Below are 15,139 nucleotides of genomic sequence, written 5' to 3'. Positions count from 1 at the left end.
AAGGTGAATTTCCTTATTGATAAAATTTCTTAAAGTACTTTTTGGATGCATGTGTCCACTGACCCAGTGACCCCCGTTTCTTTTAAGCATTAAAGACATAAACATTATAGACTGGAATTATAAACTCTTTACTAAATATTCCTTTCATTTTATAACATTCACAGTAAATTTAATAGACGATACTCTATTCTGTAATTGCCTTCAGAGAGTCTATAACATTTTAAAGGTCATTAATGCTGACTGGTAATTTTGGTGTTTAACCACAGCGGAGTATGATAACTGTTCAGTGTCAAGCTTTTGAAAACCTTTGCACCTTAAACCATTTTAGTTTGTGACAAAAGACAAAAGGAAAAGCTCAATCTGAAGTGAAGTGAAGTGATCTGTGTGTAGATATTATTTGAAAGAGATATCTCTTGACATAACAAGCCTCTCATAACACAACTCTGGGCCCACAAATGAAGAGAAATGTGATAATAAATAGATGAATACTATGAATAGGAGAAAAATAAAAGATTGTTAATCTGTTTAATGTGTGTCGCACTGACACATCAGCACTATAGTACACATCTTATCCTCACAGGGATGATGCTGCTGTCTGAATCTCTGTCTTTTATCTCCACGTTTCCCAGATGAAGAATAGCAGCCAAAACCTGGAACAATCCCTTCTGATAGGACTCGTTAATACCTGCAGAGCACATACACATAAACCGACAGTCACATGCGTCTTGACAGTTCTTAAAAAACAAGTCAGTATACAGGGATTTAATTTGTGAATATTTGTATGTTAGTAATTTTGGGTTACCGAGCAGTGAGAAGGCATTTCGGGTGCTGCAGAGCTCCTTGGTGTCATCCACACCACAGATAACAGGGCTGCGGCCCTGTCTAGTATACAGGAAGTCATTTGCACTGCCTGAGTAGAGAAATATAGGGTGAATAAATTCTAAAAGAAAACAAAAAAGCAGGATGAGCAGTTTTACTTTAAGCAACTTAAGTGGAAGTATGCCATTAAAAGAATTCTCATTTATTATGCAGACCTATATAAGAAAACATGTGCCTGAAATAATGTAATGATGCAATCACAACTTTTACTTCATGTACTGTTTCATGATACTCCATGACTACAGGGAAAATACTTGGCAACAACGGTTTAATTATCATTCTCAGTCAGTGCTCATGGTAGCCATAGCAACAGCCGTAGCAACAACACTCACAAGAAGAAGTCAGATAGCAGAAACTCAGCTGTATTAAAGTTGCAATAAACAACATTCAGCCACTAGATGTCACACTATAGCACCAACATCTCAGACCAAAAAGTGTGCTTTTTTCCACTGTCAAACTAGGCTGTGTGTTTCTGTTACTGCATTAACGCAGCCGAACCAGCTAAGAAAGATAAGGAAGCTCGGATAGCAACACACACAGAGAGGGAGCGTGACTTCATTCACTGCTCAGGTCGCCATAACTCCACTATATCCTCCATAGAAAGTAGTTATTTGCTGACATCCTGAATGTCATTTATTGCACCTTTGAAATCAAATCCTTAATCTCTGACGTGAATTTTCAAAGCAGCCTATTTTCCCTGTCAACATGACACCACATCAAGGTTTAGCAGATGACTCGATTTTCATAGAAAAACATTAAAATAAACACTTCTGTCTAAAAAAAAATATGTAAACTCAACTTTAATCACAATCAATTCCTTCATACACATTTTACACTGAATTAAGGCATGGCTTGTGGAAACCAGAGGCCCTGACATGACTGTGACAACCGCTCCATTTACTGAGCCAGGAAGTCAGCAGGAGAGGGAAACACAGCAGCTGTGTGTGTGTGTGTGTGTGTGTGTGTGTGTGTGTGTGTGTGTGTGTGTGTGTGAGAGAGAGAGAGCAAGAGAGCCAACTGAGTGGCTGTAAGTGACAGTGCCAGCAGAGTGTGAGTGAGTGTGAGTGTGAGTGTGAGTGTGAGTGTGTGTGTGTGTGTGTGTGTGTGTGTGTGTGTGTGTGTGTGTGTGTGTGTGTGTGTGTGTGTGTGTGTGTGTGTCCCATGACTAGGATGAGCAGGTGCAGGTCCACAGTGGGTGTGCTCTGTTTAAAAGCCTGTTCAACCACAGAGTTCATGAGGCCTGCCTACAGGGACATCATCTGATACGTCTACACTGATATCAAATCTGTCGTGCGGCAGAGCTCTTAAGACATCACTGTGGTTCCTGAAAAGTTTTTAGAAGTGTGTTGGGGGGAAGTAGGGGGTACCGGGGGTATTTTTAAATCAGGACTCCATCTTGAGTCTACTGCAGTATCAGTTCCTGCAGATACTGCAGTTTAAATAAGACTAACTAGGAGACATCAAAAAGGAAATAATGAAACTTTAATTGTTCTGTTGTTTGGAGGGCAAATGAGTCACTGAGATGATGCGTTTTCAGTATTCTGGCAGTTTTCCGGCTGCAGAGCCATTGCAGCTAAGCACAGTGCTTACTTATTCTGTATTCACTGCTGATTGTCTGTAATGCTCTGGTGAAATACTCAAGGTGAGACACTAATAATGTGTGTTTGGGTACTGCAGCCCACTTTATCACTCAGAAAAACATAATAATGATGAGCAGTTCTCTCTGGTGCACGAAAATGAACAAATGTTTTTGTAGGTGATAAAGCATAACTCTGTCACTCTGTGTTTGTAAGCGCATGCGCACACAATCAGTGTGTGGCTACATGCATACGAGCATAATACTTACTCAGTTTCAGATTCTTGAATTCCGGCAGATGAGATGATGCACAGAGCTGATAGAAGATATGATAATTCCTCTCCTCATCCGCCTAGAGGAAAACATGAAGATCACACACTGTGATGTAAATACTAACAACACACAATTATCACTTATTTATACACATAAATATTTAGTCCTATTCATAGAAGTTGTCCTGTCTTATTCCAACATATACTCATGCAGGGAAAACAAACTGCATCTGCTAGTTTCTTTATGATGATACCAGCTTCATAACTGCACAGTGTAACATCTGGAAGCCCCACAGAAGCAGTTGGCAATTTATTGCCTTGCTCAAGGGCATGTGGCCAGATGTTTTTGAGTCAGATGATAATGTTACACTTATTTCCACTCTCATATCTTCAGACATACAGAGAATCAAACACGAGATTGCAACCTGTATTCCACTCATGATGTGGGACCTGATCAGATTATACCGTAAAACTGCCTGGTACAGTTCAAATTATGCAGTCACCTGTATCCTACGTTTGTGCAACTACACCCAAACACAGAATGCAAACACACACACACACCTAGAAACGGGTGTTACTAGAGCCAAGTATGTGAAAAATGTGACGGAGAAAGTAATAACAAATTTTCTGCCAGCATCCTCATTCCGCAACAGCACTGTCTAGCACAACAGTGTGTGTGTGAGTGAAATATACTTGTTCTTTATCTCAACGCTGCCCTGCAGGTCCCAACAATGAGCAAACACACCCACTGAATATACAATAAAACGGTATGTTAGGAAAAGTATGCAAACTTTAAAGAAACTTTAAAACAATTCAAAATGGCTTTACAGAGGAGACGAGAAAGAAAAAAAAAAGGAGAAATAAGGACACAAAGTGGGCCAAACACAAAATATAAAGCTAAAGGTTAAGAAAAAGACAAAAAAAAGCACTGATTTAGCGACTCTTCTCTGACTTTGTGTGAGACTGTTCAAAGAGAGAGAAGAGAATCTAAAGTAAGGCACAAATTAAATCATAGGGAAGAAAATGTTTGAAGAATGTGTTTGTGAATGTGTTTGAAAATACCAGACAGAGAGAGATAGAGAGAGCTGGTGTGACGGTTGGATTGTTAAAGGATGGGTTTACTTTGTTTCCTCCTACTTGTCTTTGTGAAGAAGGAAGTTATTGCCGCATTCTTCTTCTGCTCTTAAGGACACCAGGGATAGACTGACGGTTAATGTGTGCTGGTTCAGCTTATTTTACTGTCCTTCTGGTTACTGCTTAGGTGTGTGTGTCTGGTTGACTGCACTACTTCATTCCTTTGAGGACATCAAGCATAGTGCAAAGTGAGAACATTTTGGAAGTCAGTTTTTTTCTACTGAGCGTCCACTGCTGGGTTAAAATTGTTGGGTAAATACACAAAAAACTGCATATAGAGGCTTGATGTGTAACAAGCACCTTTTGATAGAAAACAACTGCCTTTCAGTAAATCAAAATGTAAAAATAATAAAACTGTACTTGTATTTAAAGTCTAGGGATAACAGAAAATCAAAAATACAATACAAAAGTTAAGTCATTTCATGTTAAACAAAGCTTAACTATATGTGTCAGCTCTCAAATGAGGGAGGGTTCTGATAATCAAGGAAACTAAAAGTTAATTCAATAAGCTTCTCATATAAAAACTGATTATCAAAAGTTTCTGACTGAATGAACACAGATTGTGTTTTTAGATTCAGCAGAAAGACACACCGTTGAATCCACAAAACACCCACACACATAAAACAAATTGAGTTCTGCTGTAATTTAAAGGTATTTTTGTTTAATAAGATGAATAAGATCTCAGTGTTTTGTTGTAATGGTTCAAAATCTGGCAGGAATCTCTCATTTAAAGGTTTTGGCTACAACCATTTTCATGCCAGCCAACAAAGCCCTGAATGTGTTACATTATGGGTGTAGTACACAGTGTTAATACATAACTTCTGACAAGCTTTAGGACTTGTACGCCACCAATAACATCTCCAATGTCAGAGAGCGAATCACATTAGACGGTCGTGACAAACGCAGTAACACATCAAAGATCGACAGACCCTTCAGCTAATTCTGTTTCGCCTGAGACCCTGCAAGAAGCCAGAGTGTAAGGTCAGCTAAAGAACAGCCTGTATTCACGAAGGACATGTTCAGCAACATGCCCAAGGACACTGTAGCTGGAAGGAAATTAGCTATCAGAAAGCCAGGTAATCTGCTTGAAGGATGCAACAATGCCACTGTGATTTTAGACTGTGCTCTGAAAAGGCTGACGAATTCCACAACCTGACAATTGTTTATCTTTTGAACAAAACGACAAGGGACTGCAGATGTAATCAAATTCCAACATTTATGTTTAATACTGTACATGGTCCCTTTACAAATAAATTAAAATAAAATAATAATTTAAAAAAAGCTTAATGTGTTGTTTGTCATTTCCATCCAAGAGTTGAAGTCAAAATAAAATGCATAATTGTTGAGAGGTTAACTCTGTGCATTTATCTGTGAGGCAGACAGGGAAAAGAAAAAAATATTAATATAAGTATCCACAAGTACAACAAACTTGAATGTGGGTTTATTGCGCTCACCTGAAACACCACTCGAGATTTTTCCAGCAAATATGTTCTCATGTTGGCACCGATGATACGAAAGCGGGTGTCAAAGCCGATCTCGATGTATTTCCCAAAGCGACTGCTGTTGTCATTTCGGGTGGTCTTTGCATTTCCAATGGCCTGAGTGACAGGAGAAAACCACAAAGGCAGTGTTAGATTGACCATGAGCGGCTGAATGATGCAGCAAAAGAGCAGTCAAAAGGCGATGGTACGGTGCACCAAATCATGGGTGTTTGTTCACCAAAACCAAAATAACAAATACATACAGTGGTACAGGCATGGCAGCATTAACCGATGAGAGACGTGACCAGCAACAAGGATGGATGGAAACTGGCGCCTTTTATACCCCATCACTGGTCTACTTAATTGGATGCTTCCACTCACAGGTTTCTTTTGACAAAATATATTATCTCACGGCTAATTACTACAGAAAATATCACCAGCCTACCCTTACATAATATTTATCCCTACTGCTGTACTGCTATTTACTCCTCCCCAGAATAAACACAAACCCACTACAATAAATATACATATATACACACCAACTACCAAACCCCCCCTCTTCCCATCCTATCACTTGGTGTCTCCCGGAACCTTTAAATTTGTGTTTGTACGCCCAGGGGCTCTTTTGGCCGAACACTCTAAAGGAGACACCAAAAGGACAGGTAAGACTCCACACAAACAACTCAAACACAGGCAGCAACTCTAACACACTAATAAACACTTTCACATTGCAATATTAAAGCACATTTATGTTTCTGATGAAACAAAGCTCAACATTTTCACTGTTGTCTATCAATTATAAACACTGGAGGTGCACACACAGTATTGTCTAATCTAACTCCCTCTCTCCCTCAGGTGAAGCCGATTATCTACAACCGCACCTGGCAGAAGACAACACACATCAATCACAACTCATTTCCCCAATGGTTTAAACTGTTCACCCACACGCTTCACACATATAATAAAGATCAATGTGCAAATATGCAATGTGCAAACCGCTAATAAAGTGCAACTATCACCATGAAAGTGCCATGTGCCATTATTAAAGTGCCTAATTAAATTGTTTGGTTAAAAGTGACATTAATACACAGACCCAGTTGTGCCATATTTACAAAGCCAAAGCCATCAGTCACTAGTAACGAAGCGCTCTTCATTACAGGCAGAAACAGTTATGTTGTGAAAATTGTGTTAAACTTTTGACAGGACAAGTGGTGAGTTATTATTTACTAACCATTTGCAAACTGGAAAAAAGGAATGAATTCTGTATTTCTGCACAGTTTCTTAATATAATAGTTTTATTGTGGTTATGGGCACTATGGTAAAGCATTAGCAGCATTAACAAAAACAAATTATTACAGTGAAAATGGCCCTTAAGCAACACTTCCCTAGAACAGCAGATACACCAGAATATTTCATACTCTAGTTTACAACCTGAAACAGGCAGCAGATCATTTGTGGTTGGTCCACACTTGACAACAACACTTGTAGGCTTTTTTTTTTGTGTGGCATTTTTTATTTTATTTGATGGATGACCGTAGAGAGGCAGACATGAAACCAGGGGAGCGAGAGGGATTTTCCCGGAATCAAACCGAGGATTTTTCCAGGTGTGTGGTATGCACCTTAACCATTAAACTACAGGGGGCATCAAAAGCACCAGTATGTTTTAAGGGACTTCTGTTCTTCCACACACATGAGCTGGATCGATATGTGTTGATGGACATTTCCTGCTGAGCTATAGTATGTCTGTAAACCAATCATCTGTGGTCAGCAGCCTTAGTTCAATATACAGGATTGATCAATGACCCTGCTGAACTGTAGTAGATGGGTGGGGCTGCATGCATACACGCACACACACACAAACACTTCCCAGATATCCAACCAGCCAGCTTGAGAAGAGTTAAATAGTGTGTGAGCTTGCTGAGTTAAGGCCAAACACAGTCTTTCACTGCAAACAAGGCGTCTTTCAGCAGAGCAGGTATTCCAATCTCTGCCTGCATCAGCCAAATGCATATAAACACCACGCACAAACACTCCCTCTCTCTCTCACACATGCACACGTTCACACACATACAGGTTTTGTAATATGGAAAAGGCTGATGCAACCATCTCTTAGAGGCTAAAGTGACATCACTGCAATGAAATAAAGCTCTCTATTCATTCTGTCAGCCTGACTCTGATTGGCCTGTGGGGTGAAAGTGGCGGCAGGAAGGAGAATGATGTTAGCAGAGCGGTTGGAAAAGGCAGGGCGGGGGATGGCATAGGGTGTGGGTGTGGGGAGTAGTGGCATATGGGCAGAAGAGAGCTCTCCAATCCCTCCTCCTGTCCCTATGATTCTACAGGAAGAAATACACACTTAAGACCTGTGTTATCACAGCAGAGAGCAGCCGGAGGCCAGAAAGGCACAGTGTGGTGGAGAAACTGAAGGGAAGGGAGTAAGTAAATGCCAGAGAGGAGAGGAGAAGAACAATATGACATTCAGCACAGTCTTTCTGGATCTACTAAGTTGTGAAAAAAACAGTCTAAAAATAAATGATGATGAAGCAAACACTGAATAACAGTATGAAATTCAATGCAATCCACAGTCTTTGTCAGCAGACAGCTTCCAGTCCTCACCTCCATGATGGGGTTGGAAGCCAAGACCTTATCCTCTATGTTGGCCTCGCTGGCGGAGCCACTGACCGTAGCGAAGTATCTCATAGCGTATTTGGCTGATACAGTCTTTCCTGCTCCAGACTCCCCGCTCACAATGATCGACTGGTTCCTCTCGTCCCTGTTACATTGAAAAAATAAGTAATAAGACTGTGTACATCAGACAGAAAAGGGTTGAGGCCTTAAGAAAAATAGTCATCAATCAAGTGGAGCTAACTGTTGGCTCTGCACAATGTTTTCTTCATCTTGCTTTAGTCAATAATCTGTTATATAAAGCAAGGGTTACAGGTGACCTCTATGTGTACTATTCCCATACAGTTTAATGGGTGGAGTGTGACTTAAACAATGCCAGGGTAATGCCTTGGGCAGATAGAAAATTATGTTATTATCAACAATCTTTCTCAATGGCTACAGGCAGAGCAGGTGTAAAACACCTTATAACCCTCTTGTTCCTCTGTGCGCTATAATATCTCAGGAGGGCGCTCTCCTCATTAGCTAAAGGACTGAGACAAATTCCTCAGGCACCGTGGCCTTCTCATACTGTGCCACCTTTCCTTCAGAGCTGGGGGTAGGCAGGCGGGTGCTGATGCAGTTTTTTTCAATTAAAATTGGCATTTTTCCACTTAAATCTCAGATTACATCTCCTACCGTCTCAGAAGGCAGGATATTTCCTTCAATGATCCTTTTCATCATGGCTTTTCCTCTTTGCCCTCAGGTTTTTAGGGGATGTTTTCCTTGTCTCTGTACAGAGCATGGTTTGGATCCATGACTTGGATAACTGACTCTAAGTGGTTTATCACAATAGTTTGAGCTGACCTTATATTAGTCGCGTTTATCCAGCATCTATCATCAGTCCGATTGTGATCAATCTCACTTAACATATGTTAAATTGATTCATTTTATAACAAAAAAACAACTAATGCATACATTACATCTTATTTTCTAATATTATGTCTTTGATGTAGAAACTAACTGCTTCATCTTTTTAAGAGACAAATGTCAAAATTCTCTGGTACCACTCTCTCAAATGAATTTTATGATACTATACTATCTCTACTACATAGTTTCTTTTTCTGTTAGCCCCTTTGACACAACCGAATATCTTTGGATTGTTGACTGTTGGCTGGGACAGAAGAAGACATTTGAGGATGTCACCTAGCTTGATGACTCCTCACAGACAGAGTATAACTTTAAGCTAACAGTGCTACATTATCCCAGACATACAGCAGATCACTGCTGCCAGCTTCAAATGCTCTGTGACTAAAGCAGAAATGATATGAGTGCTGATTAAAGTTGGCACACAGGAGTTGGTATAAATGTACTGTATGTTAGTGTGCGGGTGACATAAACTCCCAGGGGGAATCTACAGTTTGGCTCCTGCGGAGAAACTCGGGGTGTGTGTGAGTGATTAATAGAACGAGCGAGTGAGACCACCACATGGATATTTCTGTCTCAGCGTTGACCTACAAACCCAGAAGAGAGAGAGGGAGGGCTGAGCAACATGGAGACTAGAACCAAGACTACTCAGGTAACACAAACCTGGCCATCTGTTTGTAAGCCTCCTCTGCCACAGCAAAGATATGAGGGTCCATGTCTCCCATGTTCTGACCGCTGTAGGCATTGATGATGTCTGTACCGTAAATCGGCAGCGTCTCATATGGGTTGATAGCCACCAAAACGATTCCTACAACACAACGCACAGAAGATATGAGCTCACCTATAGTCCAGATTGGCCACAACCAAGTATCATAAAGAACTGAGACTGAATGAACTGTAATAAAGTATATGACACATACTCATCATTATCACTTTTTTGACATTTTAACATGCTTATTAAAACAAAAAACTTTATTAAAGAGTTTCATTAGGAGGAATGCTTTCTTTATCAGGAACATCCTGATCACACAGCTGAAAACAGTCACACCTGGAAGCTGCCAAGTACGACTACAGTCCAATATATTGGACACTGAGCAGTTGGAGGTTGAGGGTCTTGCTCAAAAAGCACCACAGTAATGTTAATGAGGGAGGAGCAAGTGCTGCTCTTTCACTTTACCCTCATACATGTATCCTGAAGGTTTCGGAGATCAAACCTGTGACATTCCTGTCATGAGTAAAACTTGGCAGGGATTTTCTGTGACACTGTAAGCTGAATTTAATATATTGGAACAGACTGCCTGATGTTTCCCTAATTTTATATTTAGAGCAAATACAAAACCTTTAAATAGAGCAGCAAGTGGTGCTGAGGGGCCTCCAAGCACAATGCAACAATTTGGACTACGGAAAAAGCAGTAACACATTTTGACCGAAGATCAACTGCAAACAATAACATAGTATACAATGGACATGAGTTTATATCAGCTTATAAAGGGTAATTTTTATCAATGAAGGCAGGTGATAAGATAGGCAAACTGCATTTAAACAGTTGAATGAGACGACAAACAATTATTGACTTACAGTATGAATACAATAAAAGTTATTCAATGTCACAGATATCAATGGTTAAACTAATAAACTATAACACATTGTATAACTTATGAACATCGTAACTGATTAGTTAAGGTAAAAAAGGATATATAAAGATGAATGGGGTTTCTATTGTTTTCAGTGACTAGGTTATAAATACTGTGGGACCCTAGAAAAATCCCAACTGATTAATTTAGTGGTTCAATTGAATATTCACCAAAATGTAATCAAATGTTCACTACTGTCACTACCTTCTTAACTTACTGCACATTGGTCAGTTGGAGGTATAAATTGAGCCAAAAAGCACCAACAACATACAGTGAATGTTGTGTTGAGAGTGTCTTCCTACCACAGTAAGTGTAGATGAGCTTCGAGTCGATGAAGCGGACTTTGAGGTTGTGCAGCACGGCCGGCTCGTGGAGGTAGCTGAGCGCTGTGAGGTCATTCTCGCCTACCAGGATGTCAGGGTTTCGCAGGTAAGGCAGGTTATTCGTCTTGGGGTCCAGCTTGTGCTCGAGGTTCTGAGGATGAGCAGTGCAACAGAGCAGCACAGGAGGGAAATAAGAGCCATGGCAACATACGAGTGAACGATAAGATGTCTGAATCAATTTTACCAATTAAGATGTAACCATTCGGATCACAAGTGGACAGCGCTAAATGAAAGTATAAACAACCAACAAGATACATTATGATTGGATCACTCACTGGTTTGAGAGTCGTTACTGTTGGCTAAACAAATAACCTTGTCTCCTTTAAGAAATCCTGGATCTTCAACTGGTGTAAAACAATGCTCTTACGTGGCTCATGGTGTAAATGTCCACACAATTAAACTAAAAATGATTCTCAAGTGTTTGAGACATCAGACATATGATCACATAAATATTTAATTATTAGGACCATTATGGCTGGCAGCACGCATTCATTAACATGAGTGCTTGTTAATAATAGTTGAGAGTAAGAGCTGTGTGCTGGAGGCTGTTTGTAGTCTAAGCTGAGGATTTAGATTTACTGCTATACATTTAAATTGCTCCTTGTGGCATATTTGAAAGCTGGGCTCATTTGTGGAGAGTGCTAATGGTTAAAGCAATATCCACTAATGAAACGCAGCACTTTGAAGTGTCTGTGAATGAGGCAGGGGGGGGAGAGAGAGTAATACAAAGAGCTAGAGGGAGAAAAATATAAAGAAGAAGAAGATGCAAAGACTGAAACTCAAGAAACGTGCTTTCCTACGCATCTAAAAATCCATCCCATTTCATCCTGCTCACCGTTCCATCCTCCAGCAAGAGCTGCAGAGAGGCGTCGCCATTTTTGTAGTCCTTGGTCAGCTCAGCAGACTTCCACACCTCCTCAACATCAGGGATCCACACCCGAGCACACTGTGGGAAGAAGAAAAAGGAAAGTGAGATAAATAGCATTCAAGGAATACTAGTCAATCCCACGAAACAGGGTTGATGACATTTTACATTTCCATCCAAAATTCATCCTTTAAGACTTAAATGCCTTTTGGAGACTTTAAAGTGTGGTTCAGTATATGCTGAGAGCACCAAGGTCAATATGATAAACCATATCTTTCTCAAACACCAAATTGGATTGGCTGAATTCTTGCCTGAAGAGTCCTGGTTCTTCAAGCTGAAGTAAACATTTTTATTATTTGTAAAATGTGATTCTGACTGATTTGAGGCTTGAGCCACTTCAGTTTCAATAAAAACCCTTTAAAAAGAATGATGACGGGACAGTAACTTATTTTCTGGTAACAGTTAAAACCAAATGACCTCAGGGAAAACACAGGGATCTGTGTGTTCAAAGTCATGAGCACATGGAGCATAACGATCAGTAATTTCAAAGTTGTGGGAACAAACGGTCGAACAAATAGCAGCTCAGAACGACTGAAGAATGCGGCTGGATATTGGGTGGTCGTAAATTTGAAATTTGCACACACACAGTTCACTATAAAACAGTTTGAGACCTCATGGACTTGTGACTGGAGGCAATCAGCTGATCATAGACATGTGGAAAAACAGTGATGAACACTGCCGGTCACATGGCTGAGGAATCCAGCTCACATACGTAGATGCATACACATGCACGCACACGCACACACACACACAGACAAAAGGCCTTACTTCTGATGGTACAGGAGCTTAATCTTTGACTTTGCAGTGACTGACAGAACCACTCTGGGACTTTAAAAACCCAGCAGAATGAGGCCTGCAGAGTGTGTGCAGCCTGCTTGAAAGGTGTCAACTCAGCGGTCCGACAACTATCGAGTTGTTTTTCTTACATTGTACATTACATAAGGGAAAAGAAAAACAGAAATAAAGGTTCAAAAGATGTCTTTGTATGCAAGAATTTAGTTTATCGCTTAATCTGACTTTTGTGTGTGTTTGTTTGGTGCATGATTGTTCATTTCATTCTCTTAAACCTACTTTTGGAAAACATACAATAAAAAGAGCAAACATGAAATATTGACTTTGTATGACATTCCCTCGTGTTTCTGTCAGTATTAAAGCATCATTCGGGACATACATACATACTACATCACACACACACACACACACAGGATTTAACCTCAATAAAACCTTTAACAGAAGTAAAGGTATTTTCCTTTTGCCAAGCTTCATTTATTTCAAATACTATAGAATAAAGAAAAATCTAGCAGAAAACTGACATAGAAATATTAAAATGAGACCTTCTTGATGAGGACATGGACAACTGAAGCGCATTATGATAAGCAGTGTCTTTCTGGAAGCCTGACAGCGATTTCATGGCTTCTTTTGGCTGCGTTGCATAAACTGCTGATGATAATTTCACAGAGTCTAGAGAGAAAGAGCTCACTTTAGACGGACACAACGAGAAGAGAAAATCTTTTCATTTGGTCTGCTGCTTCATTGCCGATCATCTGAATCATGACATCATGTTCACACAAACCCTCGCCTCCGCCTCGCTGTCTATCTTATTAAGCAGAGAAGTGGTGTGAAATGGCAGCTCGAACCTCAGAGAGCAGAGTAGAGAATATAGTGTTAAGTCTTTTTTTCACGCAGATACCCAATTGGCTGCTACCAACAATATATATATATTGTAATTACGCATCATTTGTGATTATTGAGTCTTACAGGATGTGTTCAAATATGTTTTTTTTAAAGCTCCAACAAGTCCCCAGCTTGTCCTGATTTTTTCCCCTGCCTCCAATCCTTTTCTCTCCCCACCCCTGCAGGAACGGCAGACAGTGTGATCAGTGTGGTTTGGCAATGTGCTGAGTGGTTTAAGGTTTGCCGCTGAGTGACAATTAAGAAAAAAATAAATACAATTTGCGCATGTCAGAGGACAGAATGAACACCCAAAATCTGACAAATAAAGAAATAAGTGAAATAATAAAGTACTTATAGGAATATAGGAATAAGTAAAGGACATAAAATAATATATAAAGTGGGAAAGGATTTTTTTTTTCAAGCCAACACCAATATCATTATATGAAGTTTTTAAAATCTGATACTTCTATATTGACAGGGAAAGAATTGTGACCAACATATGCACTAAGCAGGACATGTACAAACCATGTAGACTGACATATTGATTCAAAAATATTTTAGATTGGGGCTGCAATAAACAATTATTATCATGATTGATTAATTGTTTCATTGATAAAATGTCAGAAATAATAAAACAGATCTCCAAGAGTCAAAGGAGATATCTTCATATGTCTTTTTTTTTTTTTAATGTCATGACATGAAAAAAGAGATCTAAAACTATTATTTGAGTATCAAAATAGTTGCCAAATAATCAATGTAGCTATACTCTTGATTACCTCAAACATATATTTGGCATTTTTGTGTGTGTGTGTGTGTGTGTGTGTGTGTGTTGAGTTACTGCTAAAAAGGGCAAACAACCAGCATGGTCACAACCTTGCATCTGTTCTACTCAAACCCTCACAGCTGAGACACCTGTAAGGTCAAACAGCTCGTCTCTCTCCCCAGCAGACGTGTTGTTTTTCTAACCATGAGGGTTGACTGAAAAACAAACACATCAAAATTTCTAAGCCGATATAATTTCTGTAATAAGCACTTTCCGTTGCCAGTAAACAACCAGTCGTGCAACAACACAGCAACAGTAACACCAACTCTCTTGTTAACACTGACATGTTATTGGCGCAGTTAGCTTGTTGAATAGTTGCATTACCTGCTGTGATAAACTTCTGTCAAGTTCTCTGTAACACATCTGCCTGCAAACACTGATGGGTACTGTATACTGTAGCTGTTGTCACTATGTTTCAGAGAAGCCAATTACGCAATACGCATACAGTATTCACTTTCTTATGAATGTTTTTTTTGGTACATTCAGAATCCCATCTTGTTGTTTTGAAGGAGTGAGAAAGGTTTTCCTCGATGTAATCATTCCTCCTGTTCATACAGATTAAAAGATTTCATTCAGATGTACTTTCAATGTAAGTGATGGTCATTTTGAACAAAAATGCATTTGAAAGTTTATATGAAGCTTATATGAGGCTTCAGCAGTCTGAGTTAGTCATATCAAGTGGATATCTGCCACATTTACAGTGTTTTTAGTAGTCTCTTTGTGTTTCCTTGTTGAGCTGTGGTGGAAGTATAGTAACAAAAGGAGAGACTCTGGCACTAAAAAGACTAATGTTGAAAGAAATCTACTTGATTTGACTCATTTGAAGATTCATA

At 39.6% G+C, this 15,139-nt stretch overlaps 1 protein-coding gene across 4 annotated transcripts in view; it reads right to left on the bottom strand.

Annotated features, from left to right (window-relative positions):
* myo5aa (myosin VAa) overlaps positions 1–9,607 on the bottom strand; it is a 32,840-nt gene extending 23,233 nt beyond the window's left edge. For all 4 annotated transcript variants that reach the window (XM_062442416.1, XM_062442575.1, XM_062442654.1 and 1 more), the window contains exons 1-6: positions 9,531–9,607; positions 7,956–8,112; positions 5,316–5,459; positions 2,722–2,807; positions 803–906; positions 579–685 (exon numbers count right to left, since the gene is read on the bottom strand). In XM_062442416.1, coding sequence (XP_062298400.1) covers positions 579–685; positions 803–906; positions 2,722–2,807; positions 5,316–5,459; positions 7,956–8,112; positions 9,531–9,592 — 660 coding nt within the window. In that variant the 5' untranslated portion in view covers positions 9,593–9,607. The remainder of the gene's footprint in view (positions 1–578; positions 686–802; positions 907–2,721; positions 2,808–5,315; positions 5,460–7,955; positions 8,113–9,530) is intronic.
* Positions 9,608–15,139: the final 5,532 nt, after the last annotated feature.

The sequence above is a fragment of the Scomber scombrus genome, chromosome 1 (assembly GCF_963691925.1).
Source record: "Scomber scombrus chromosome 1, fScoSco1.1, whole genome shotgun sequence".
NCBI lineage: Eukaryota > Metazoa > Chordata > Actinopteri > Scombriformes > Scombridae > Scomber > Scomber scombrus.
Note: the sequence above shows the minus strand (reverse complement) of the source record. Positions and strands in the feature narration are given on the sequence as shown.